Source organism: Amphiura filiformis, chromosome 20, assembly GCF_039555335.1.
Source record: "Amphiura filiformis chromosome 20, Afil_fr2py, whole genome shotgun sequence".
In the NCBI taxonomy this organism is placed as follows: domain Eukaryota; kingdom Metazoa; phylum Echinodermata; class Ophiuroidea; order Amphilepidida; family Amphiuridae; genus Amphiura; species Amphiura filiformis.
The window spans coordinates 36,127,479-36,155,200 of NC_092647.1; the positions used below are offsets into that span (position 1 = coordinate 36,127,479).

Here is a 27,722-nt window from a genome sequence, read left to right on the forward strand (position 1 = left end):
AAGCAATTTATAAACATTTTTTTACATTGTGCGCTGGGATCACTGAATGGGTCTTTATGTGCTAGAATTTTTTGTCAATATCCGCATGCGGTATTGTATTTTAAATATTGCCCATGCCTAATAGTGTTTCTTGTTTTGAAGCAGACTTGTATTTTTTCAACTCAGACACTTTATTCTTTTTAAAGGTAAATGTTTAGTAAAAAAATAAATTTGTTATCTAAATTGATCATTTAAACATGAATTATTATTATTTTAAAATAAGATATATACGATTGAATTAATAATTATAATCATTATAGGGAATTGTCAGTGTTCCTAGAATGATTTTCCTTTTAAATTGACCTTTGACCCTCTTTCCAAAATGGCGAGAAAGAAAACACGTGCGAAACCAGCGTCGCTGAAAACTCCACCAAAAGTAACGAAAGCAGACATACTTGCGGCAAAACGTAAAGATGAGGCAAACAAGGAAACAAGTGTAAGTTGAAATAGACCCAAACAGATTTTGTCTCACTCCCACTCCCAGCTCAAAAAACAAAACAAGTATGCCTTGGTACCATTCCGTCGATCACTCGCAAATGAATGAATCGCATGACTCGGTGACTCGGTGACTCGACACATGGTGGCAGCTGTGACCTATGGCTATGCGACGTTTACACGCTTGTCAATGCTAAATTCATTCATAAATCCAAAGTCGGAAGCTCCTTCGGGCCGATGTAGTTGGTGACGTCAGCTAATGAGCTCCAGCTCACTGCGCTTGTACGCACAGTTAGGTAGAATCATAAAATTTTGAACTTTAGTCTAGAATATTTCCTTAAAAATGCAATTAAATGAAAGATGACAATTTTCTTTAAAAAATGATGGTTCAACCATGTCTGCAGGTTAAATAATTGTAAACAAAGTTATGAGGCCACGCATTTTGAAGTCGCCACCCAAAAAGGGTGGTGGTGTTACGAATTTTCAAATTGTGATCTGTTCAATTCATCATACCTCGGCTAAACAAAAAGATTATGACATGGTTTTGGTCTCTAAGCTAAATAATACCACTAAATAACCTGTAAATATGAACAATATAGCTTCTCAACTAACGAAGCTGTGGTCGATTGAATTGCGAGTAGTCAGGGTGGTGGAGGGGGGAAGCGAAGGGGGGGGGGGGCGGTGCACACAAACTCTATGGGAACGTGACGTTTCACGTGTGTAACTTGAATAAATTCACTGCTACAAGGGCTATTAACTTGGTTTTGGTCTTAATTTACAGCTAAACAATTCTGCTAATTATTTTTAATCATTTTGAACTCTTAATGATTGGTTTAGTCTATAAAATTCAAACTTTCACGTACGAAACCACCCGTTTTCATATTAAACACTGTAGTAAGCACAATCAAACTTGCCAACCGAATTTCATCTATGCAAATGAGCAAAAGCACTACTACTACTAAATAACTAATGATTATCACATGCTCAAAACCAGCCAATCACGTGCGTGAGATTGGTCACTTTTTGGTAGAATTTCATGAGAAAAACCATCATGAATATTGCTTGCGAACAAGGAAATGCACGACCGAGCAATGTAAACAAGAGCATGACTGCATGAAACAAACTTCCATTTACGCTAAACTAATTCCTTCTTTACCATAACAAATTTTTAATCAAGTTACTGAAAAGATGAAATTTAAGCTTCTATGACACTCACAAATTTTGTGTGATTTCATGCTGGTAAAAAGTCATTTTTCAAACAGCTATAACTTCCGTTCGTTAGCATGTATTCCCATTCTGAAAACTGTAGTGACAGCCCGCCATCTTTAATTTTCCGAAAATCATCAATCGGGACTTTCCGGATCTTCATAAAAGCTTGTTTTCATTCATAAATCCACCTCGGCTTTTTCCGATGGCTGCGAATCTGGTCATGTGCTGGGCTCATGAATAATTAATTAGGTGGACTGGCTGGTTTCAATTGGGGTCGTGCAGTGGCGCCATTGCCGGTCCATGTAATTTGGTTCCCGGTAGCTTCTATTGCAAAATCCTGCAGTGGCAGTGGGGCAAGTTTGATTGTGGTAAGTATTAAATACGGATGTTTTCAAAATCTAAAAGTGGCTGTAAAATTGTTATTACTTGGTCACGTGTCTTATGGTGGGACCATAAAATACCTGGTGACGTTACATTTTACTCTCCTCTTTCAGATTTAACTTGTTGTCACAGGGCTATTCTTGGTCCAATTGCATCAAGTTTGGGCTCATTATACAGCCTGATTATTCTAATTTTCAAATATGTTTCTCAATTTGGAATGCCAATTTGTTTAATTAGTGAAAAATACCAAACTGTTAACGAAGATAAACCTGGTGGATAAGCGGTAACTAGTGGAGAAGCGGTAGTGGAGTATGTGCATTCTCTATGGGAGACATGGCATCCTTTTGAATTTTAAATTATATCATTGCCAAATTGTGTGCTATACTTGCAAATCATACCCAAATGAAAGCTTGATCATTCATTATTCATATTCAGCTATTAATTTTATCTAATCGTGTTAACAAGTACTCACTGAGAACCGCAAGTCACAAGAACCTCAATTTTTTCGTATTCACTTACACACAAATGCCAAGATTTTCAGTCACGACATGCGTTTTGGCTTTCAATTGTTGTATCTTGAGAATTATACACCCTAAGATAGGAAAATTATACATTTTTGGAAAGCTTTTTACCCAAGGAATCCAAATATGCAGTTAAAATAAATGTAGGATACACTCTAAAGAAAATATCTTCAAAAATGTAATCAACATTTTGTGCATGAAGTTACGTATATTTTCACACCCTGTATCACCACTTTGGTCAACCATAACATGGCAAAAGTATACATTTTATTTAAGCTCATAGTGTTGCCTGCCACAAAATTAGATTACATTTGAGATATTCCAAATCAGAAGCATATGCAATAAATTATGAATTCACTAGTAAAATTAATTTTTTTCATGATATCACCCTATATATTTTCTTACGCACCCTGTATACCAACTTCATTTTTGCATAGTTGGATTCCTTGGAACATAAGCTTTCCAAAAATGTATAGTTTTGTTGATGTGAGATGTATAGTTTTAGAGATGTAACAATTTAAGTGAAAAGGAGGACAAATGATCAAAATCAGTGCTTGTAACGCAAATGTGCCCCACCATATGACACATGACCACTTATCCTATCATAGTCAAAGTATACATTTTCTGATAGGACATTTGATGAGGAATCTAAATATGGACTTACTTTTCCTGTATGGGTTAGGGGTAAAATGATTCAGTTCAAAATATGAAGAATTGTAAAAAATTCTAACATACTTTGGGACACCCTGTATTCCGAGATTACCAAACAGCTGTGATTTTTTTATCTTCCAAAGTCTGTAGGCTCCCCCTATCCTCTAACTAAATTTATAGATGTTATTTACTTTCAGTTTATTACTGGGCCAGAGCCAAAATTCCCGTTTGTGGCGGGACGGAATTTTGATAGACCTTTTAAATTGTAGCTCTGTGACTGTTTATTTTATTGATTCTTCATGTTCTTAATACATGTATAAACAAGTAAGTTACAGACTACATTCACACGCAAGAAAAATAGTCCAAAGAATCAACATGTTGCCACGGTAACACAAATTCATCGATGTGGCGGGACGGAATGATAAACTTCATGTATTTGTGAACACAGTACATTTGTTGAATTTTTATCAAAAGTACGGTACTGGGATAAAACATTTGTTTCTAACATTGGTATTAACTTCAACTATCCTTCTTTTGTTATGGAAGGAATTATAAAATTCACCCCCCTCTTTATAGTACGCTCATTAATTTTTTTTGTCATTGTGGCGGGACGGAATGTGGCAGGACGGAATTTTGTCCACCATGTCAAAATCAAGAAAAAAAGCAATTGATTCACTTTAAAACTGACAAAATTGTCTTTTCTTTCACTTCCAATGAAAAATTATTGCAAAATATAAACTGGGAAAGAAAATTTTCATCCCTTCCTGAACTTAAAAAAATCATCTCAAAATGTGGCAGGGCCATGTTTTACACCACAGACCCTGAAAATAGCCTTATTGCTGGCATCCTACCACAAAAGGCCTGAAAAAGAAGAAGTTAAAATGGCTCTGAGTCTAGCAAAGTTGATAAATTCAATTTTTGTGTACTCAGGAATGTTTATTACCATACCATAGTTGATATTTTGGAAAGTTTTGACTAAAATTTTTTTTCGTCCCTTCCGGAACGTAAAAAAATCACCTCAAAATGTGGCGGGACGGAATTTTACACATATTTTAGTTTATTTCTTTATTTTTGCAAAGTCCACTGACATTTTTTTTAATGCTGAAATTGTGTATACAGAAGACCTTTATACATTGTAATACCATAAACAAAAAAATCCTATCTTTTTTTAAATATGTAGTAACATCAAATTTAACAATTCCGTCCCGCCACACTGAGAGGGCGCTACATGTGTATTTAATTGCTTGCAGTCCGAAATTGACGCGCAAATTTTATTTTTTTTTGCCGATTCATAATCTTTGGTTAGTAGTGTATTAAAACAGAGGAGAAATTCACTCCTGTGACAATTTCTAAATTTTAGGTTGAGTGATGACCATTTTTGGCTCTGGCCCTACTGCAAGTTAGTATAAATAAGCAATGCATTAAGTAACCCTTTTTGTATCCGCAATTTTTTTATTCCACCCTGTATAACTTCAAGGTCACCCTGTATAATGAGTTAAAATATGTATTGTTACATTCCTTATGCCTTCAGCTTTCCAAAAATGTATACTTTTGCTAGTTTAGGGTTGATAATTGTGGAGATATTCTAATTTGAAACTCAATTGGTGTAAAAATTCATATATTTATGGCCTTGATCAAAAGGATGTTGCCTTTTTATTGCCAGAATGTGCATTGGCAATTGCAATTTTTTGGATCACAAAAAGTTTGTTGACCTCCTAATCATGGCTTGCCATATAGCATGATTCGACATATTCCCATTGAAACCTGTGCTAAATTTTAAACCATTTTAGCTAAAATTCGCTTTACTTTCATGATGTCCAGTTGCTTGTGTGTGGTTATTTGGGCATGTGAGTACACCCTGATAGATTTTACAACATGGGGTTTTTGAAGAATAAAAATGAATGTTGAATTTTCCCCCATACTTTTACACAGTAAAGTACACTGCCAAATTTTGCTCACATGGCATGCCATGATGATATATTTTAGTATGCTATAAAGGGCTCCCTCTATAATCAATGATGTGAACATATCTAGCACAGTATAGTACGGACCCGGGGGGGTCACTCCCATTGTGGCCTGTACAACATCCGCGATAATGAAAATGCGTAAAAAGGGTTGTTTTTTGTGGGTAGGCGCGTATCGCGTTTAGGGTGTCAAAAACATGAAAAATTGGAAAAAAGGGCAGCAAAATTGCAATTGCTGAATACGCGGAAATGAAATTTAGGGTATGAAATTTGATGTTAGGAATGAAATCCCTGCTTAGGGTGTCGTTTTAGCCAAGGGTTAAATCCTTGTTTAGGGTGCTTTTCAAAAGCTGATTATCGCGGATGGTGTACAGTCCACAACGGGAGTGAGCCCCGGAGTCACGGAGACTCTGAGTGAAAATACACCCAGCGGGCAGCGGCAGTTCCAATAATTGAAACTCCCGGCTCCGACCGGGAGTTCCAACAGGTGCAGTGTATGTGTTTAATGTGCATATGATTCACATACACACTGACTTAGCCGTCGGTACGAAGAAATTGTTGCTCCAAAAATGATTGCAAATTACACATAAATTGCAATCATTTTTCACCACAAAATATGATATGAAAACACAGGTGAGCAATATATGAATATATGTAGAGTTCAAACAGGTTGTTAATTATTGTCAATATTAATATTTTGCGACATTTATAATGAAAATAAACACTGAAGACACCCTATGGCACCTTCTACAACTTGAGAACAAGTCCTCAAACGTTCGAAATTTGTAGTTACTACAACTGACCCAGCGGTGTGTGCATTAGACTAGTATAATTTATCCAGATTATATCACTCCTGGAACATTTCTACGTGCGCAGCGCGTGAAAATTTTAAGTCACCAGCCCTCAATAATTCTATAACCCCCTATTTTTGGGTGTTAAAAAATTATACCCCCCCCATGTATTTTTGGGACCCTCTATCGAAGAAAAAGCGCCCTAAACTTCTTTTGTCGCTAAAAGGTGCTGGATTCACTATATACCGGTACTTCAAGATGATTTTTCCAACCCCATCCCCCCACCCATGACGTCAAAAAGAAATCTACGCCACTGAACATTCCAATTCTGGGGATACATTCCAATTCCAAGCAGAATGGATATAAATTATAATCCTAAGACCAGCTGTCAACTCTCGCGCATCGGTCACAATCTCATGCCAAGGTAGAGTGGGCCCAAACATGGGGCATGAGATTTAATCCATCAAAGGTACGCATGTACGGTAACCTTGGTATTTCAGAGATGTCACACTTCCGGATTTTTTTATGTGCTCCGGATTTAAATTTTTTTATTTATTTATTTTTTTGTTTATTTTTTTTTTTGAGTGTCCCTGGCCCGGTCTCTGGACCAAGAACTAAATGCTGATCATTCATGGTTGACCTACAATACAAAACATATTGTTTGTGTTTTTAATATGCAAAGTGATAATTTGTGTTCATGTCATACTCTACCAATGATTTCAAAATGGATACAAATTCAATACATTTTAAAATCATTAATAGAGTATGGCATGAACACAATTTTTTTCCCTTTTTGTAGGTCAATCTTTCCTGCGGTGCAAAATGTGCACATTAAGCCCCCAAATGTGGCCCCCTCCCACATACCCGAAGAGGGGTGGGGTCAAAATTTTGATGAATCATCATTTTTATATTGCGCATTAGGCCTATACCAATTTCAGCCATGTAAGCCATGTTATTAGGCAAAAGAAAAACTTTGAAGAATGTCTCTCATGTACAAAAGTATAGGAAACTGAACATTTAAAACCACTTTTTTAGGATGAAGGAAGCATTTTTTCAAAAAAATCTAAAGCAGGAATTTAATGTCAAAAATGGTCTCTCAAAACACACTGACCATCAAGGCCCAAGATGGGGTGCCGGTTGGTGGGGGTGGGTGTTGTGTTGTGGGGCAGGCAGTGGATGCCAAGATCAAATGGTTAATTATTGCTTCATTTTTCTGCTTCACATCAACATCAGCCATATTGGTCTTGTAATAAAGCCAAAAATCATTTTTTAGAGTGTCTCTTGTGCATAAAAGTATAGGCAGTGTTCGAAATAAGCACTTATCCTCTTGTCCTCTTGTCCAAAAATCACTGGGGACAACCATATTGAGCTATGTACTTATCCCCTGGACAACCACTATATTTTACCTCAAAAATCATGATTGATAAAATATGAAACTTGACATTAAGTTTTAACTTGTCATATTTGATTGTAATTTGTAAAAGACAGATCTATGGACCACTGCTAGTACATATTACAATATGCTGTGATGTCCACTTTTACTTATTCAGCATGTCCAGTTCAAAACAAAAAATACGACATATTTTGGGGACAACCAAAATGTTTTGAGGACAAGCAGAATTTATGCTTTAGTTATCCTCGGGACAACCTCCATATTTTCCTTATTTCGGACACTGAGTATAGGAAACTCGAAACTTTAAAGCATGTTTTCTGGAAGCAGGAAGCACTTTTTATTAAAAGTGTAGAACAAGCCAGGAGCTTTCACTAGGAAACCCAAAAGTCCGGAAAGTACCAATTTTGTCTGGAACAGGCGAGGTCTGTCCGCATTGGTCTGCAAAAGTCCAGATAGCCAACACCTAAGAAGATAATTCAATTAACTCTGGTTCAGAGTTTGGTCACTTTGTCCGCAAAAAGTCTACAAGAGCATAAAAGTCCGCAAAATCCTAGAGCTTGTGATAGAGCTGTAGACATGATGTCTGTGTTGTTCACACCAGAATTCTGACCCAGCTCCAGGCCATTGTTTAACTATTGATTTAAATGGTCATACAATTCTGGCCCTGTTGGCTGTGAGCAGTAGAGTATTGATTGGGAATGGTCATGGTTAGTGAACATAGTTTGAGTCTAAAATCTTTTCCTAACAAGAATATTTTTGCATGTTTTTACTATGACCATGGTTAAATGCAAATTTCTGATTTAAATTTTCTGTTTATTTTCAGTGAAAAATGACAAAATGTTAGTGGTGTATCATGATATCCTAGCAAATGCAAAACATTTTCACATTTGTTTTGTTTTTAAATGTTATTAAATGTGTGGTTTTAGATTGGTTAAGAAAACATGTTCTCATAAATATTTACAGAAAAACGTCTTCAAAATGTTTAATAAATGTTTCTGATCATGTTTTTGTGTAAATATTTCAAGAAACTTGAACAACAAAAATGTTTTGTGTTAGCTGGGATGTAACTAATAGTGTTTCTTTGTGTGAATGTAAGAATCATAATACTGATATTTAATATATTTATTTGTATGTGATGAATTCTGCGTTGCTAGCTAAACTGTGTAATTGAATATATTTATATTTTGTTTTATTTTCCTGTTTACAACCCATTTCAAGTCAACTTGGATTGGAGACAGGCAATTACTTTTGCTTTAATTTTTACATATGTTATAATTTTGCATGTATATTCAATTGTGTTTAAATTCGTTTCTATATGTATATTATTTTTGAACGCACCGCTGGTTAGGCGTGTGCCACTGATATAAAAGTGTATGTTCCAATAAATAATAAAAAATAAGACAGGAATAGGTTTTGTTTCAATCACTGAACATGCTTAATAATATCTAAAATGGTATTTGGTGTTCACATTTTTTATTTTAAATTTCCATAAAAATTTTGCCTCTACTATTTTACAAGTGAACTGAACATTTTGCAAGGTAAAATAAACAAATGAAGTATGTTGGAGATAAATAGATTTACACCTTTTCCAAGACAATTACCATTTTAGTATCAATTTTGCAAAATATGTCTTCAAGTTTCCACCCCTTGATTTTAACAATGATGACAAATTATATGATGAACCCAAAACACCAATTACTTGTATTGTACACCAAATAACCAGCTGTATCTCCCTTGCATCATGAACTTCACATTTCAATTTGGTGTTTATAAAAATCACCCTCTATACATTATCATTGTTAATTGTTTTGATTGTTAGAAACCATTGTTTTTGACCAATTTCATACAACCCCACTCTTTCACACAGCACCTTGCACAAACCATGGAAAAAGTAGATTCAGAGATACAAGGTGACAAGTGATATTACAATGGTCCATTGCAGTGCACACTTATTTATTTATTTATTTTATTATTAGAACATACGCTTTTATATCAGCGGCACACGTCTACCCGACTGTGCGTTCACAAAATTACAAAGTAAAACAAGAAAACACAATAAATCAACAAACATAAAACATGGCAAAATGTTAATGAGTACAATATTATCGATCCACTAGGCACAATCCCATTTTATACATGATCACGAGCAGGAAGCGGTGCAATGGCAAAAGCGGGAACCTACATCGTAGGTGGAGGGCGCGCATTTAACAAACATACCAGAGCACAAGCATTCAAATATGGCTGAGGAATAAAGTGTGATTGTGACTTGTGGAACAACAAATTTTACTCCAATACAAAACATAATTTACACAGCAATTACATAAAATGTACAATGTACATATAAAAAATTAAATTACTTGCATGGCTATCTTTAAAACTTAATTTGTGAGTTCATTACTAAGTCGCCACGCCTTTTTAGGAATGATTTACATACAAAGTCAAAAATATTCAAAGCACAATCAATATCAATACCACCTATGTCAAGAAAAAAGGTGTTAGATAAGCCTAATAAGAAGCATGTCTTAACATTTAAATCACTAGATATAAACAAGTAGGGGAGATTGGGGTTAGTTGGAACGCGGGGTAAGTTGAAACATTGTATTTTTTTCTGACACAAAAAATTAATTTGGTAAAATACTGGCACCTAGTAATAGGTATTAGTAAGGGTCATCCACCAAATTAGCAACAGCACTGATGCCCCACAAGTGTTGGCTTGGGAAAGGAATATCTGTTTTTTGACTTGCTGCCTAATTTTTATACCCCTCAGAAAAGATGCATTATCTCCATGTTGTTTGAAGATTCAGGGATTATTTTTGAGTATCATAAGCACTAGTAGTAAGTCCCAGAATAATGTTAAAAAAAAGTTTTATTGTATTTCTTATTTTGTGTAATGCACTTTGAAATGTAAAAATAGGCATCGGGGTTAGTTGAAACTTTTGAGGTGGGGTTAGTTGAAACGTGAAAATCGCATAGAAAAATATGGTTAAAAATTTGAATTTTTAAAATTTGTAACATGTTTACTATTTCTTCAATATTGCTTTAATATGGTTAAAAGCAATAATACAAGCACAAAGTGCACACAGAAAGTACATTTTATAATATTTTAGGCTTCTCATATTTTGGTCCATGGTGACACTCGTCACCTTGTGTCCAAAGTATTGACCCGTACTCCCACATATTTATTTATTCATTTTTTCACACTGATTGTATGTTAAAGGGTGCCTTCAAGGGAAGTATAACCCTAACAACACAATAATAATTATTTTGAAATTTTTACAAGCCATGTTTCAACTAACCTCACTCTATGTTTCAACTTACCCCAGGGGTGGGGTTAGTTGAAACACTTTTTTTCAAATTTTCAAATTGGATTATATGAATAATCATAAGCAGGTCCAATAAAGTTTAAGGCTGTATTTGTAGCATGTATGTATATATGTTTATACTGATATGGTTAGTGTTTCTTGAAAGTAATCGGTTTGCGTTAAAAAGACGATTTTGTGAAAAATGTTTCAACTAACCCCAATCTCCCCTACCATAAAGCATCTAAACGGTTAATTTTCAAATCATTTTCAAGACTTTGATATTTGGCGGCTCTAATACTTTGAAGTGATTTACAAACAAACAAGAAGTGCTTTAGATCCTCAGTCCCATTCTTACAGAGTGGACAAATACTGTTACCATCTTTGTTCCATAAATTGTTTTTATTTTTAATTGAATTACATTTATAAATCATATTTGTGATGTTGAACAAAAGTTTAGGCCATCGGTGCAGTGGCATAGCGCGAAGCCTTTCAAAATAATTGACACGTAATTTGTCTTGAAGTGTGGCAATCGGGTGCCAACCAAGATCACCTAACAGACATTCAATTGGTGTGTTTCTCGGTGCTCTCAAAATAGAACGGGCCATGCGGTTTTGTAAACTTTCCAGTCTTTTGCGATCTTTTACACTTAAAGGCATCCATACAGAAGAAGCATAATTAATAGTTGATAAACCCAAATTTTTCCATAAAATGTCGCCGTAATAGACACGATTAAAATCATCTTGACCATCAATGATAGATTTAATATATCCAATAAGTTTGTTTCCTTTTGATTACTTCCTCAATATGATGGTGATCAGTTAGGTTTCTGTTAAACGTAACCCCTAAATATTTATAAGTTTCGACTTCGTTAATATAATTATTTCCTAAATGCCAGAGGCGATACTTGTTTATACGTTTACCTACTATTAAAACATTAGATTTAGTATGATTAAAACTTAATCTCCAATTATCAGCAAAGTCAGCTGCTAAGTCCAACATCTTTTGTAATTCATATTAGTTATTTGCAATCAATACAATATCATCTGCCCAAAATAAATTACCAATGCGGACATTACATACGTTTACACCTAGATTATGTTCATTGAGCATTTTAGTAAATTCATGAATATAAATACAGAATAAAATTGGAGAGAGGACACAACCTTGTTTTACACCTTCATCCACTTCAAAGAAATCAGTAGTAAAATTTCCAAATTTAACCATAGCTTGGACATTTGTATATAAGTTATCAATGAGCTTCCACACCGAACCTCTGATCCCAATATTCCATGCAGAGTACAGTAGGCCCTCTCTCCAAACAGTATCAAATGCCTTACTGAAGTCCAGGAAGGCCATGTAACTTTCTTTACCCTCAGCTAATCTGCTAGCGGCTATACTTTTAAGGGTAAAGATGTTATCTTCGCATCTGTGGTCTTTTCTGAAGCCTCCTGAACTTCCGTAAGGATGTTACCATTTTCAAGAAACTCTGATATATCATTGGCAATGATTCTATTAAAATTTTTAGAAATGCACGGAGTGAGAGTAATACCTCTATAGTTATTTAAGTCTTTATGGTCACCTTTCTTATAAATAGGTACAATGACGCCAATATTCCATTCTTTTGGAGTAACATTTGTTATAAGAATCTTACTAAATAATTTAAACAAGGAATTAGTTAAACAATCGCCACCATTTTTTATCAGTTCATTATTAATTCCATCATATCCTGGGCTTTTATTATTTTTTGAGTTTCCAATGGCATCAATTACTTTATCAATAGTTAAATCTATCCTATCAAGACAATTCATATTGACAACACTTGTGTCATTAAAAGACCTGTAATGACTCACCATATCTTTAACATTGTGTGTTGACACGCTATTGTCACCATCTTTAAGCTCTCTATTCATCTTACCCAGGGTACGCCAATAGTACAAAACACAGTTTTTAATCTTTTTAGTATCATGAATAATCTCATCAGAAACAGGGTCTTTCAAAGAATATATTTCCTGTTTCCTTTTGTTACCATGAAGTGTTTTCCAGAAACTTTTACTTTGTGGACCCCTTCATTAGCAATTTTGATCGATCGCTAAATACGCATTTGCATAATCTTTTCCTTAATAATAGATTTCACACGGGATCGCTTCGTTTGATAATCATCCCAAAGATTTTGACCAAGTTGTTTATCGATTTTAGTACCTTTACACCATTGTCTATGTGTTTTACACGCATCTTTACGATCTTTAATACATTTGTCAATGTCCTTATCCCACCAACTGCGAAGTTTAGAATTAGTTTCTCGAGTGCCGATTGTTTTCCTAGCTGTCTGAATAACGATGTTTTTCCAGGAATGCCAAATATCATCAACGTTATCAAAATCATCAATATTCCAGTCAGAAAATTTACTGGATAATTCATTTTGGAAATTAGTCCAGTCCTGATTAGGTTTAATGTCCCAAATAATACAATCATTCTTCTTCTTTCGGTTGGCGTTATAATGATTGACAGTCTTTTTTAGAGTACATTTCAAGAGAAGCACATTATGGTCGCTGCCTAAATTCATGTTTCGTTCATCATCAACAATAAATTCAATTACATCATGAAAGACATTTTGTGAACATAAGATATAATCAATAGCACTTATAATTTTGATTCGAAACCAAGTGAAATTGCCCTTACATAATTTAGAACAATTAAGAATGCACAAACCTGAATCATCTCTGAAGTTAAGTAGGCGACCGCCATTAACATTCACTTCTTTGTCACAAAATGGAATTTCAGTACCAATTTTACCATTACAATCTCCCATAATGATGATGTTTGCTTCAGTATCATCACTAACATAGTCTTCTTCGATTCTAATACATTCAGATAATAAATGATTATATAATTCATCGGTACGCTCAACATCTGTACCTTCCACGGGGAAATATGCAACAGCAACAAAGATAGGATCGGAGCCTGTATCAATCTTAAGCCAAAATCTTTCAATATCATCAGTTTTAGAGTCGAAGAGGTCATCATCAATAACATTTAATTTATCTGAAACTAAAAAACCAATACCTCCACCTCCTTTGAGAGACCTGTTCTTACCAAACCAATTATAGTTGTTAATACTGATACCCTCGTCATGTTTAAGAAAAGTTTCAGCAAGACCCATTACGTCTATTTTTTCTTTACTCAACAAAGATGTAATATCATAGATTTTATGTTTCACTCGGTTGACATTATTAAAAGCAAAGTTAATACCACAATTATCACCTGATTTCATACTACTTCCACCTTTACCTCTTCTCCGTTTTTTGGTCCGCTTTTGTGTTACTGCTATCATAGCATCGACCGTTAACTCAGAAACACTGATCTTTCCAAGATCATGGAGAGAAGTATGGTCAGAAGCAATATGAGAAGTAGGCCTACATTTCTTGTCAAAATTACATGTTATCTTAATATCATCATCATCATCATTATCATCACACATAAATGAACATTCGTCGTTTAATAAACTGAAAGTGTTACTTAAAGAATTAGAGTTCCTGCCGAATTCAAGTCCAGTGTCTCTGGTTTCAAAACCAGATCGGCATTAGAGTCTTCTTTGCCGAGGTCCTAGTAAAATTGACATAAGTTCATACCTTGTTTGTGACCGAACATTCCACATTCATAGCATTGCAATGGTCTTTCAAATTTGCAGTCGCGTTTCTGGTGATTCTGTTCTCCGCATTTATAACAACCGCGTCCTCCATTATTTGCATTAAATGTGCGATGAGAAAACTCAGAAAAGTTCACGCGATCATGATGATAATGTCCGTGTGATCTTACGTTATGTTGTCCGCGATCTCTTGAGTTATGTCCATGTCTTGGTCTGCCGTTGTTTGGATGTCCGTGTAGTCTATCGTTATGTTGCCCGCGTTCTCTTGCGCTATATCCATGTCTTGCTCTGTTGTTGTTAGGTCTGTTCATGGAAGGCTTACTTTGCGACTTCGCTGGCTGTTTCTTTACGATCTGATGGCATGCATTTATGTTCTTTAAGAGAGTCTTCGTGCCAGACTTGGAGAGATGGATACTGCGATATTTAAACGCGTCTTTATCTATGGAGCCATCATCTTTGATAAACATCTCGTCGTTATCAACGATTACACAGTTTGTCGTGGCAGCTGCTGTTTCTTTGATGTTTTCATTCAGACGCTGTACTTTCTCTTGCTTCTTGCTGTCATCAGGTCTTGGACATGCTGTTGACAGGATTTTGGTAGCATTTGGAGCTCTGGTAGATATGTCCTCTAGTGTTTCTTTTAACGTTGTCGCTGGCAGATTTAGATGTCCTCGTCTGTTCGCTCCTACATGCAGGATAAATGTCTTATATGGGAGTTCAGGTTGTGAAGCAAGATGTTCTTTAATGTCCTTAATCTTTCCTCCGGTATGCACTTAACTTTGGTGTTCATTAACCCCCTTTGGTTTATATCTTTGATCATAGAGTCTCCAATAAGTAGGGTGTCTACTGCATCAGATACCTCAGGCACCTTAGATGTTGTATCGTCTTTGGTCGTGATTTCAGTCGCTAACTGTTCTTGTAGTCTCGCGATCAAAGTAGCTTGATGTTCAACAGTTGTTTTTAGCGCAGCGCTGCAGCTTTCTCTAAGTGCCTTGCACTCTTCTTTCTGACTAGTAAGACGTTTATCAAAGTTACCAATAGTCCGGGAGATGTTGCGACATGTGTAACAAAACCATGCAGATTTTCTACTACCGGTGCTAAGACCAACACACTGAGGGTGAAATTCACCTTGACAAAGGCTGCATGTTACGGGTTTTCCTTTTGTCTGTTGTCGTTGACATCCATCTATACACGCGATATGCGGTGCCGTGGTATCCGTTCTTTCTGATCTTTTTAGTGGCGATGCAGCTTGGAGCAGTCGATTCGGTGAAAGAAATCTGAGAGTTACTTTGATCTTGTGTCAATGTCGTTATACGCGATTTCACATAATTGTTGATTTCACAGCTAATTTGTAGGGACATGTTGGCAATGGTTGCAGGATCATGATCCATCGGTAACATGGATGCGAGTGTTCCTTGTATAGAACACCGAGTAGCCTCTGAGTCAACAGCGTTGAGTTGTTGCAAGTTCATTGAATCAAGCGATTTCTTATGTGTTAAAGTTAGCACTTTGGCAGCATCCTCGATTGATATGATTTTACCGGAGTGTTTCAAGTCGCGGTTACAGGCTTCTCTGGGATCTGTTTACTTGTAGATGTTGCCATTACCTTTGGTTTTGCTCCTTTCCTTACTGCTTCACAGTCATTACATAAATAGTAGTCACATTGAAGGCTACTAACATCCTTCCTGGTTTTCTTGCAGTCATAACATTGCCGCATGATGAAGTTCCAACAAAAACGACAGCAGAATATAAAGTCCAGTAAAATCCAAGAAAGATCCAAGAGATAATATAATAAATATCCAAGTATAATGTGGAAGAAGAGTAACGAAGTAAAATATACAGAAAAATATAATCCAAATGTAAACTGATAAACTATTATAGGCCTTTTCACGAATCGATGAACATCGGAGGTTATTGAAAAACACGTCTGCACTGTACGGTGACAGGAAGCATATGATCTTACTAGATCACAAAATCAATTGTCCACTATATTGTATTCCACTTAACATGATCAGATCAAGTCAAGTGATGTTAGATTAAGTCAAGTGTATTGTCAATTAAGTGTCTTATAAGTCAGTTGAATGTTTATAATTAAGTTACTTTTTTGGATTCAGTATCAAGAATGCACAGATAATACAATGTATGTGAAAATATATCACTTAAGATTGAGTAATTAGCTAAATAATTAATAAGGTCATTGTTTAGGCAAACTTTGAAAGAGCATTGGAAAATAGAGCATTGGAAAATACTTTATTTAGTACCTGTTGCTTCTTATCAGTAACCCTTTCCATGATTAAGGCAAGAATATTGCATGGTAATTAAAAACCATTTTTAAATCCATGTCTACATGTTGCCAAGAGTTAGCCAGCCCATCCAATACATGTAATTGTTTCAAACAATAGCTTTTACTCTGTAATTGCCTACAGAGCAGTAATAATTCTTGTCTTAGGTAACACATTGGCCAGAAATCAGTATGATAACATTTCAGGTGTGTTCAAGTCATTTAAAAGTACACATAACATACTATGAGGTCACATAAATCAAGATCAAATGAGTGGAAAGGTAAAAAAACCCAAGAAAATGAAGAATTAGGAATTTTGTGAAAAATAAACTAAAATAAGGCGACGGAAAAAACACACTGATCTACAGGGGGACAAACGTTTCAAGTACAGTTGATCTGTCTGGTAATTTTTTTGTTTTGGTTTCTCTCCTGGAGACTATTTTTATCACCAAAACTGAAAAATTTAAAAAAAATTAAAATTTCAGTCTAAAAAGTTTTTAAAAAGTTGTCCAAACTGCAAAATTCTGGGTCGTTTTTTGTTTTTGTTTTTTGTCGCCTAAGTGAAGATTACGGAAGTTTACTAACTCTTGTTTTGATGTCTTACAAAAGTAACTCCTGAGTATGGTCAACTCAAAAACACTACACACTAGACCATAATCAAAACATTGTGACATAATTATTCCTATCCTTACTGTACTATGACCATCTTCTCTGCTATGACTTAAGGTATAATAAGTAATAAGATGTGTGAAAACATCTCTGAATTTGTTCAAATTCTGTAGTTTGTGAGTTGTCATATATCATGATCACCAACCATGACCATTTCCAATCAATACTTTACTGCTCACAGCCAACAGGGCCAGAATTTTTATGACCCTTTAAATAAATAGTTTAACAATGGCCTGGAGCTGGGTGAGACTTCTGGTTTGACCAGCTCAGACTTCATGTCTACAACTCTATCACAAGCTCTAGGATTTTATGGACTTTTTGCGGACTCTTGTGGACTTTTGTGGACAAAGTGACCAAACTCTGAACCAGAGTTAATTGAATTATCTTCTTAGGTGTTGGCTATCTGGACTTTTGCGGACTAATAAGGACAGACCTCGCCTGTTCCGGACAAAATTGGTACTTTCCGGACTTTTGGGGTTCCTAGTGTTTGAAATGTTCTTTTTACCCTCTGAAATGGCCTTTCCTGTGGTGTTAAACGTGCAGAAACCATCTGGCTTGACGAGAGCTCCCCTCGCTTTGCTCGCTACGCTTCGCAAGTTAAGGATTTTTGGGTCAGCCTGTGACATCTCTGGTATTTTCTTGTCAATCTAACCCTTACCCTAACTCTACCCCCCCGCCAATTAGATGTCGATTGTCAGGATTATAGCAGTTCCCTAGAACTCGGCCATAGTAATCCGATTTTACTTCTTCTACTTAGGGCCAGAGGCACTTACATTGAACAATTTGTTGAGCATGCTTGAACGATCCAGTACAAAAGTTGAAAGTATTTCAATGCTTGATCGAACCAATACAAATGTGCGTCAGGTCGCAAACATGATAAAACCCACTTGACATGCTTGAGAACACACAATTGCCGGTTATTTCTAAGATGCATTTATACTCAATCGCTTTTGCAGAAAACTGAATCGTCATTTATTTTTTTGGTAGTTATACATTTGTACATGTATGAGAGACTGAGTTCTTAACAGGCACACAGCGAGGAGAAAATTTTCCTACATGTTGTTTACATTAGTTATTTCATTAGTTTGTTAGCAATTGACCTTTTCGGTAAATCCCATAAGCCTTTGCGAGTACACCTACATTGTAAGAACTTGTCATTCTGTGTCGTGCCGCTCCGCGCCGATGCGCACATTGTTTATCGAACATCGTTACTGCGCATTGCAAGTCGGCGTGACCGGATTTACCGAAAAGGTCAATTACGCAGACTTACTATTGTACTGACATAGACCAGTCCCTCGCCATTGTTGATAAACAATGATGTCAAGTGGTTTATAGTCCTGCTCATGTGTGTTTCTGTGTTGATTTCCGCTGTACATTAAAGAATCTACAGCATCAAAATTATGTAAACTTATTGATGTAATAATACCCATTTGTTTTGATATGTTTACAGGAAAAGCAGCCAGAGGATTCTGCAGTGGTGTGCCTGTCTCACATTCCCCATGGCTTCTTTGAAGGGCAGATGAGGAAATACTTCTCACAGTTTGGTCAGGTCAAAAGGCTACGTTTAAGTCGCAGTAAAAAGGTTGGTACTTTTTGCGAGTTTGATGAGGATAGATAGTCTCACTGCACAGTGCACACTCAGACTTGTTTTCCTGCACTTTCCATTTTATTTGTCACCCATTTCATTCCTACTCCTCCAGCCATTATCGAATTGTAAAATTATATACTGTATCTCTAATCTAAACTAGAATATAATGCCCACGGTACCATAGTATGTTTTTCCCTATCCTTTTGTCCCCCCCAAATATCCTGACAAAAAGTCGCAGGAAAATTCACAATTTTGATCCATAATGCCAAATTTTAGAAAAACTTGACCATCTTGCACGACACCCCCCCCCGAATTTTCCTGATGCCACCACTACCGATCTTGTAGCAGTCATTCTTATATTGTGCTGTCTTGCCAGAAGAGGAATCTTCAAAGTGAAATTTAATTGTTCAAACCATTTCCAAATTGCATTCTGGTACAGTATGGTACATGAGCCCTTTCCGATCCTGATCATCCATATTCTGGACATTAAAATAAATATTTTTCCAACTTGACTTGCCATCACAATTTATCAGAATATATTTGGTGTCTGTTTACAGAGTGGTAGATCCAGGGGTTTTGCCTTCATAGAATTTGAGTTCCCTGAAGTTGCAAAGGTTGTAGCAGAGACGATGAATGGCTATCTCACATACCAGAAAATCATGAAATGTAAGTACATATTAGGCCAAAAAAAAATAATGGTTTGTCTCAAAGCTCACGAGTGGTTTGAAAACAAATGTGCAACACGATTTAAAAAAAAAATTTATTCCCGACTTTTTTCATGGCATTCGGAGAAAAAAATCTGATTTTCGCCGAATTTTTCTGGAAAAACTTTAAAAAAAATTTTTTGAAATAAAAAAAATTCCGCATTTCTTTTTTTCTAAATCTCACGATTTTACAAAAGCGCGCGCGAGCTTTGAGACAAACCTTTTTTTTTTTTTTTGGCCAACGTAAAGCAAATTTCACTATTGAGAGCATTTAGGATTGTTAAAGGATTTTATTACAAGACCCGATCGTAAAGTTACAAGTCATGTTAGATTTAGGTTAGAGGGGTACAATAGAGGCCATCAGCCTTTTCCACGGGATGCGCCATCTTGTGAGTACCGGTACTGCCATTCTGTATGTCATGCGTTGGACATTACTCCTTCGATTATGCGGAAGTCGCAGCATGTGATGCACCTCTTCAGTCAAGATCTTAGCAACAAGGCACTCCGTACCCACAAGATGGCAGCGTTGACGTCACTACCTCTATGGGTTAAACTAGTGAGATTGTCCTCTGATTTTGATTGTTTTATGAATCCATTTCAAGAGGGGTGCTTTATCAACCTCACCCTGGGCGTTTTTCACATGGTGTATCCAACTCGAGTGGTACATTGTGTAGTAAACCCAGGAATATTAGCTACTTTGCTGCTTTGTTGTTTTGCTCTGATAACGGCATACTCAGCCATTCATAGCTAAACAAGGTGGCATACATTTATTATTTTTAAAGTCTAATATTAGGTTTTTACTCATGCATAACAGGACCGTACGTGGCTCATAAAATAAAAATTCTAATTGTGTGTGCGAAAGGTCAACAAACTTAAAAGTGAGTGGGACACAAAATTGATACACATCTTCACATGTTTATCAGTGTGGGAAAATACTTTTGGTAGAATTGGATGTATATGAGCTTGTATTTGAGCAAACCCTCGAAATGAAACACCAGATGTGAAAAGTTATATGGTCTAAAACATGTTGTACTTTTTGGGAAATCGGACCCTAATTGTAAGGCTACCCAAAATTTCTTCCTGTTACTGTCCGTGACATCATACTACAGGGGACATACTATAAGGTGCAGCTTCAAATCGCAGCATTCCCTCAAAGCTCTGGGCGTACATGGTCTTGCGCCTTGAACTCACCAAAGCTCTGGGTGTACATGTACACACATTAAATATGCCGCATCTACATGCACATGCACGCAAAACAGCTCTGCCTCTACTCCTTGATGTCGCTGACTTGCAAGTTGCCACAAGTAAAAATACTAGATCCATGTATAGTAATTAAAGGAGATATGCTCAGAAATTTCACAAAGAGGACCTACCATTGATGCATTTGATCATCAAATGTTGATTGAAAAGTCATGAAACTTTAAATTAAAAATCTGTGGAACCCTGTTTGCGAAATTAACCCCAGATTCATCATAAATTTGGATTTTTTTGTGAATTCATGTCAAGAGAGGTGTTTCATCAACCTCACCCTGGGCGTTTTTCACATGGTGTATCCAACTCGAGTGGTACATTGTGTAGTAAACCCAGGAATAGTATACTTTGCTGCTTTGTTGTTTTGCTCTGATAACGGCATACTCAGCCATTCATAGCTAACAAGGTGGCATACATGTACATTTATTATTTTAAAAGTCTAATAGTAGGCTACTTATTAGTAGTCTAGGTTTTTACTCGTGCATAACAGGACTGGCTCATAAAACAAAAATCCTAATTGTGTGTGCGAAAGGTCAGCAAACTTAAAAGTGAGTTGGACACAAATTTGATACACATCTTCACATGTTTATCAGTATGGGAAAATACTTTTGGTAGAATTGAATGTGTATTTGAGCTTGTATTTGAGCAAACACTCGAAATGAAACACCAGATGTGAAAAGTTGTGGTCTAAAACATGCCATTTAGTTATACTTTGGGGGAAATCGGACCCTAATTGTAAGGCTATCCAAAATGTCTTCCTATTATTGTCGGTGACATCAGGGGACATACCATAAGGTGCCGCTTCAGATCGCAGCATTCCCTCAAAGCTCTGGGCGTACATGGTCTTGTGCTTTGAACTCACCAAAGCTCTGGGCATACATGTACACACATTTAAATATGCCGCATCAACATGCACATGCACGCAAAACAGCTCTGCCTCTACTCCTTGATGTCACCGACTTGCCACAAGTAAAAATACTAGGTCCATGTATAGTAATTGAAGGAGATATTATGCACAGAAATTTCACAAAGAGGACTACCATTGATGCATTTGATCATTAAATATTTAGTCATTGAAAAGTCCAAAACTTTAAATTTAAAATCTGTGGAACCCCTTTTTTGAAATTAACCCCTGATTCATCATAAATTTGGATTTTTTAAGAATTTATCTCAAGAGAGGCGTTTTATCATCCTCACCCTGGGCGTTTTTCACATGGTGTATCCAACTCGAGTGGTACATTGTGTAGTAAACCCAGGAATAGTAACACACTTTGCCACATTGTTGTTATGCTATGATAATGACATACTCAGTCTTTTGTAGCTACAGTGAGGCATACATTCATTATAATATCGAGAGTTGAGAACCAGAAAGCCTAGTCACAATGTGTTTCATTGTGAGGTACATCATTCTTGTTGTCAACACGCAATCAAAATTGTACAGAGATCTTGAAATCACAAATGTGTGCCCGAGTCCTATCATCCATACAAAATGTAATTATCAGCACTGGGACTGTTCAAAATAAGTATCATATTTAGGCATAAATCAACGATCATGCCCGAAATCCTATGAATGAACCCCGTTCATACATACCCAACATTCTGAACATTGTTAGCAATCCAAAACAAATGAAAATAATAAGGTTTACAAGTTTAAATAACATTTTCATACCGTTTTCCTTCAAAAGTTGAGAGAAAATAGTAGGCCTACTTGCAGGAAGCAGCTCGTGAGGTCAACGGCCGGGAGTCAACACGTTCATTTCTTGCGCTCCGCGTGTGATGGGCGCGGTGACATGCGCGTGTACGCAACACTAGCAAATCGTGGATCGCGTTAATTGGGTTCCAACGCTGCGTGACGCAGCTTGTTTATGCCCTGCGTACTGGTCATAAACGGTATTTATGACCAGCAAAAATGGGCGCAAATCCAATCAGAAACATCGTTATATCGTGAGTATGTATGAATTTAATTTCACAAATATTTGTATAAATTTGAACACTTTCTACACATAACCCACATTTGTAGGTTTTTGGTGAATGTCAGAACTGTTTATGAGGGGTAATCAGTTGAAATGTGCAGTAATTATTTCGCCATCATTCTATGCCCAACTTGCAATATTGCAACTTGTGATGTGAGTGTTATTTCGCAAACGCTCAATATATTGCAACTTGTGCATAGGACCTGTTAAGAATTGAAGCATTTGTGAATGTATAAATTAATACATTGTGTTGTTTTCCTGATATTTTACAGGTAGAGTTATTCCAACTGAGAAAATCCATCCCCAACTGTTCAAAGGATGTGATGAAAAGTAAGTACCCGGTATTATCATTTAGTTGATTTGTCAGATAATCCAGAGGAACCCAGACCTCAAATTAACCTGCATCTCATCACAATTTGCACTGAAAATATGCCTGTTTGTGATTTTTGTGAATTTGTGATACTATACATTTTTTTACACTTAAGATGAGCGTTTCCAATTCCGCTTATGAAGGAGGTTGCAGTTTGGCAGGGACCATGTATGAAGGGACTGGAAACAACTTTTTGATGGCTATCAGATTATCTTTTACGACCGTCAATTACATGCGAGTTGTGCCAAGGGCACGACGTTTGATTTCTTAGTATTTACTCATGCTGCCCTTCAAAATCATCAAGATATTCCAATAATTTTTTAAAGTTATGTCAAATTGTGTAAAATCCCTAAGATCTTTGGCACATAATCATTTACATAGGATTTTCGAGACAAAATGTGATAATTTTACGTAGGCTCCGTCCTTTCGCATTGTGCAAGATCAAGCCACACACCCGTCTTATAACTGTACTGGGATTCGTACCAGGGGGGCCAGAGCCAAAATTCCCGTTTGTGGCGGGACAGAATTTTGATAGACCTTTTAAATTGTAGCTCTGTGACTGTTTATTTTATGGATTCTTCATGTTCTTAATATAAACAAGTAAGTTACAGACTACATTCACACGCAAGAAAAATAGTCCAAAGAATCAACATGTTGCCACGGTAACACAAATTCATCGATGTGGCGGGACGGAATGATAAACTTCATGTATTTGTGAACACAGTACATTTGTTGAATTTTTATCAAAAGTACTGGGATAAAACATTTGTTTCTAACATTGGTATTAACTTCAACTATCCTTCTTTTGTTATGGAAGGAATTATAAAATTCACACCCCTCTTTATAGTACGTTCATAAATTTTTTGTAAATCATGTCATTGTGGCGGGACGGAATTTTATCCACCATGTCAAAATCAAGAAAAAAAGCAATTGATTCACTTTAAAACTGACAAAATTGTCTTTTCTTTCACTTCCAATGAAAAATTATTGCAAAATATAAACTGAGAAAGAAAATTTTCATCCCTTCCTGAACTTAAAAAAATCATCTCAAATTGTGGCAGGGCCATGTTTTACACCACAGACCCTGAAAATAGCCTTATTGCTGGCATCCTACCAAAAAAGGCCTGAAAATGAAGAAGTTAAAATGGCTCTGAGTCTAGCAAAGTTGACGAATTCAATTTTTGTGTACTCAGGAATGTTTATTACCATAATAGTTGATATTTTGGAAAGTTTTGACTAAAATTTTTTTTTTCGTCCCTTCCGGAACGTAAAAAAATCACCTCAAAATGTGGCGGGACGGAATTTTACACATATTTTAATTTATTTCTTTATTTTTGCAAAGTCCACTGATATTTTTTTAGTGCTGAAATTGTCTATACAGAAGACCTTTATAATACCATAAACAAAAAAATCCTATCTTTTTTAAATATGTAGTAACATCAAATTTAGCAATTCCGTCCCGCCACACCAAGAGGGCGCTACATGTGTATTTAACTGCTTGCAGTCCGAAATTGACGGGCAAATTTTACTTTTTTTTTGCCGATTCATAATCTTTGGTTAGTAGTCTATTAAACCAGAGGAGAAATTCACTCCTGTGACAATTTCTAAATTTTAGGTTGAGTGATGACCATTTTTGGCTCTGGCCCAGGGTCTTTCGATCAATGTATTATGCGTGCTTGCTCAACTGAGGATGTAAACAGTTTTGAGAATCCTTAAATATGCTAGTGACACACTTTCTGTCATTCAAGCGACATGTGACGGAAGAAGGTGTAATTAAATTCAAATGTTTGACGGGTAACATTTTGTTGGTTATTGACACAATTGAGGGATCAAAATGTGCAAGACAGAACTTGGTCTTGTTTTACCTACCAGGGTTTTTTTGAAGGTGAATTGTCAGTGAAAAAAACTTTTAAAAATCAGGTTAAATTTCCTGGTGGTGTTCCTGTAGACAGGAGGGAATAACGACTATACTAATATTACTACCATGGCGGTGCTCACGGAAATCAAGTGGAATTTAAGTGATATTTTTGTGGTAAATACAACAAAATTACACACGTAAGTGCATCACCAAGCAAAACTCTGGTGAAATTCTACCATAATTAGGCAATGGAATGGATGGAAATTTGAGTCATAGGTTTTGTCCATGCAATTTAGCGATCAATACTGACACGACTGATCATGCAAGTTTTAAGCTTATTCGCATGAAATGTTTGCATTTTTGTCAATTTAAATTGAAGGGGGGGGGGCGTTTATTACAGACAATACGGTATTACAGTTTGAAGATGTGCTGCATAGATTGCTAATTTGTGGTCTTCTAAGAAAGTGGTAGTTACTTTGCCATACCTGCTTCATAATGAATTATCTATCATCTTGTTTGTTCTGGTAGATTTAAGAAACCATGGCATCGAGAGGCATCAAAGAACAGACATAACTCACTCCTGACAGCTGCTGAAGACCGCATCCACATAGCACAGAAGAGAAGAGTTCAGTTAGAGAGGAGAAGAAATAAGAAGTTAGAGGAACTTGGCATTGCCTTCAAATCTGACATACTGGTGAGTTTATTGCTATTATACTTCAAAATGGGTTATGATTTTGTACTGGAGGTGTGAACAAGCAATTCTATGGGCATAGACTTGAGATACAGACCTTTCACCAATGGGCAAAGTTCCTGTGCTTTGTATGTTGAAAATTTTGCATATTCATGAGGTGTCTAACAAATCACGCCAGCCTTGCATGCCTAGAGTGTTATGCTATGTGTCTTTGCGGCAAGAACTTTTGAAAAAATTCCAAAAATTAAAACTGTTTGGATTTTCATAATATATACATGTACCGCACTCCTTGGAATTATTGGCCTACATAAACAGGTGATGCTTGGACTTAAACCAGTTGGTGAATGGTCTCTACATGTATGATTAGTTTATGGATATGGGCAACCCAAACAGGCAAGATGCTGGACTCCCAATAGCCCTATGGGTAATGTTATGGTAAAATATGCCATATTGGATTGTTATATATGTTGTGTATAGGGACCAACATTATCACTGACATTTAGTGTCAGAGACCCCAAATCTATTAATTCGGTGTCTACAATAATAAAAATAATAATAAAATGACACTTACTAAGCACCTTATCAAACTGGTCAAAGCACAATGCATGTGCTGTCTTTTTAAAAGCTTGAGCATAGCAAAGATTTGTGCATGTAGCACTTACGCTGGTATTGCCAAGTAAATTGTATTGATAACCTAAAAAAGGATGCACTTTAATTCAAAGTTTGCATGCCGAAATAATCTGGAGGTACAGTTTTACCGTAATGAGTGATACACTTACATGACAGAGCATGGATAGAGTTGAGACTGTACTTGTCTGATCTTTTTGGAATAACCACAAATTGTAACCATACATATTGACAACCTTACCAGACACAATTTGTAGCCTCTGGTCACCATTTTCACAAGTAATCAAATTGTTTGGGTTCAGTGATTTGCACAAACCTTTTAGAAATGTCTTTTTAATGTACTTTTGTATTTTATCCCATTTACAGGCAACTGAATGGGAAAATCTCAAAGGACCAGTGAAGGGTTCGAAGTCACGGAAATCCAAACAGTCAGGCAAGAAGAAAGGTCCAACTCCACAAAAACAGAAGAGGAGAAAAACGGAAGATGATGAAAGCTCGCCATCACCAAAGAAAGTGAAAGCCTCTGGAGAAGAGAGTGAAGATGAAGGTGAATCCAACGAGGAGGAATCATTTGATGACAGTGATATTGTTGCCGAGTTTGATTCATCTTCTGATGACGACTCAGCAGACAATGAAGAACTTGATGATAGTAAACCCAAGACTGGTCAAAAGAAATCTCCTCTGTCTGCCAACAAGTCAAAAGAGTTTACCTCATTGAAAAAAGAAAAGGGACCTCCCCAAGATAAGTTGACTCTTTCTGCAAAGAAGGCTAAACCATCCACTCCTCAAAAGGGAATTGGAGAAGAATCATTGCAGAGAAAATCAAATAGATCTGCTAGGAAAACTAAAGCATCTACTCCGCTGAAGAAAGATAAAGAACTTTTGCAAGAGAAATCAACCCCTTCCACTAGGAAAGCAAAATTGACCACCCCATACAAGAAGAAAGAGGCGATGCCTGATGAATCCACTAAGAAAACAAAATTAACTCCTTTCAAGAAAAGTAATGAGCTAGCCCAAGAGAAATCTTCCGTTTCAGCTAAGAAAGCAAAATTAAATGCTCCATCAAAAGAAAAAGAACTTTTAGCCTCCACGCCAAAGAGCGTAACAAAAGGGAAAACGCCAAGGAGCGCAAAGAAGGGTAGTAAAGTAAGCCATAAACCTAAAATAGAGGCTGAAGATACCCCTGTAGCTGTAAAGACCCCTAAGAAAGTGACCGAGTCGGGAAAAAAGGTGCCTAAAACACCAAAAAGTGGCAAGGTTAAAACTCCAAAATCGGGAGGAAAAAAGAAATAATTTACACCCTCATTAAAAGGTTGAATTTTTAAGGTCAGTTTCAGGTCTTTAATTTTGAAAAAGGTTTAAAAAAAGCAAAACAAAA

General features: G+C 36.3%; 1 protein-coding gene across 1 annotated transcript; it reads left to right on the forward strand.

The window, feature by feature from the left end:
* The first annotated feature begins 346 nt into the window (after positions 1 to 346).
* Positions 347 to 27,722, forward strand: LOC140142746 (uncharacterized). Its single transcript, XM_072164738.1, has 6 exons — positions 347 to 475; positions 18,733 to 18,864; positions 19,428 to 19,536; positions 23,071 to 23,128; positions 25,555 to 25,720; positions 26,711 to 27,722. The coding sequence occupies exons 1-6, from the start codon at positions 362 to 364 to the stop codon at positions 27,635 to 27,637; spliced, it is 1,506 nt and encodes a 501-aa protein (XP_072020839.1). The 5' UTR covers positions 347 to 361; the 3' UTR covers positions 27,638 to 27,722.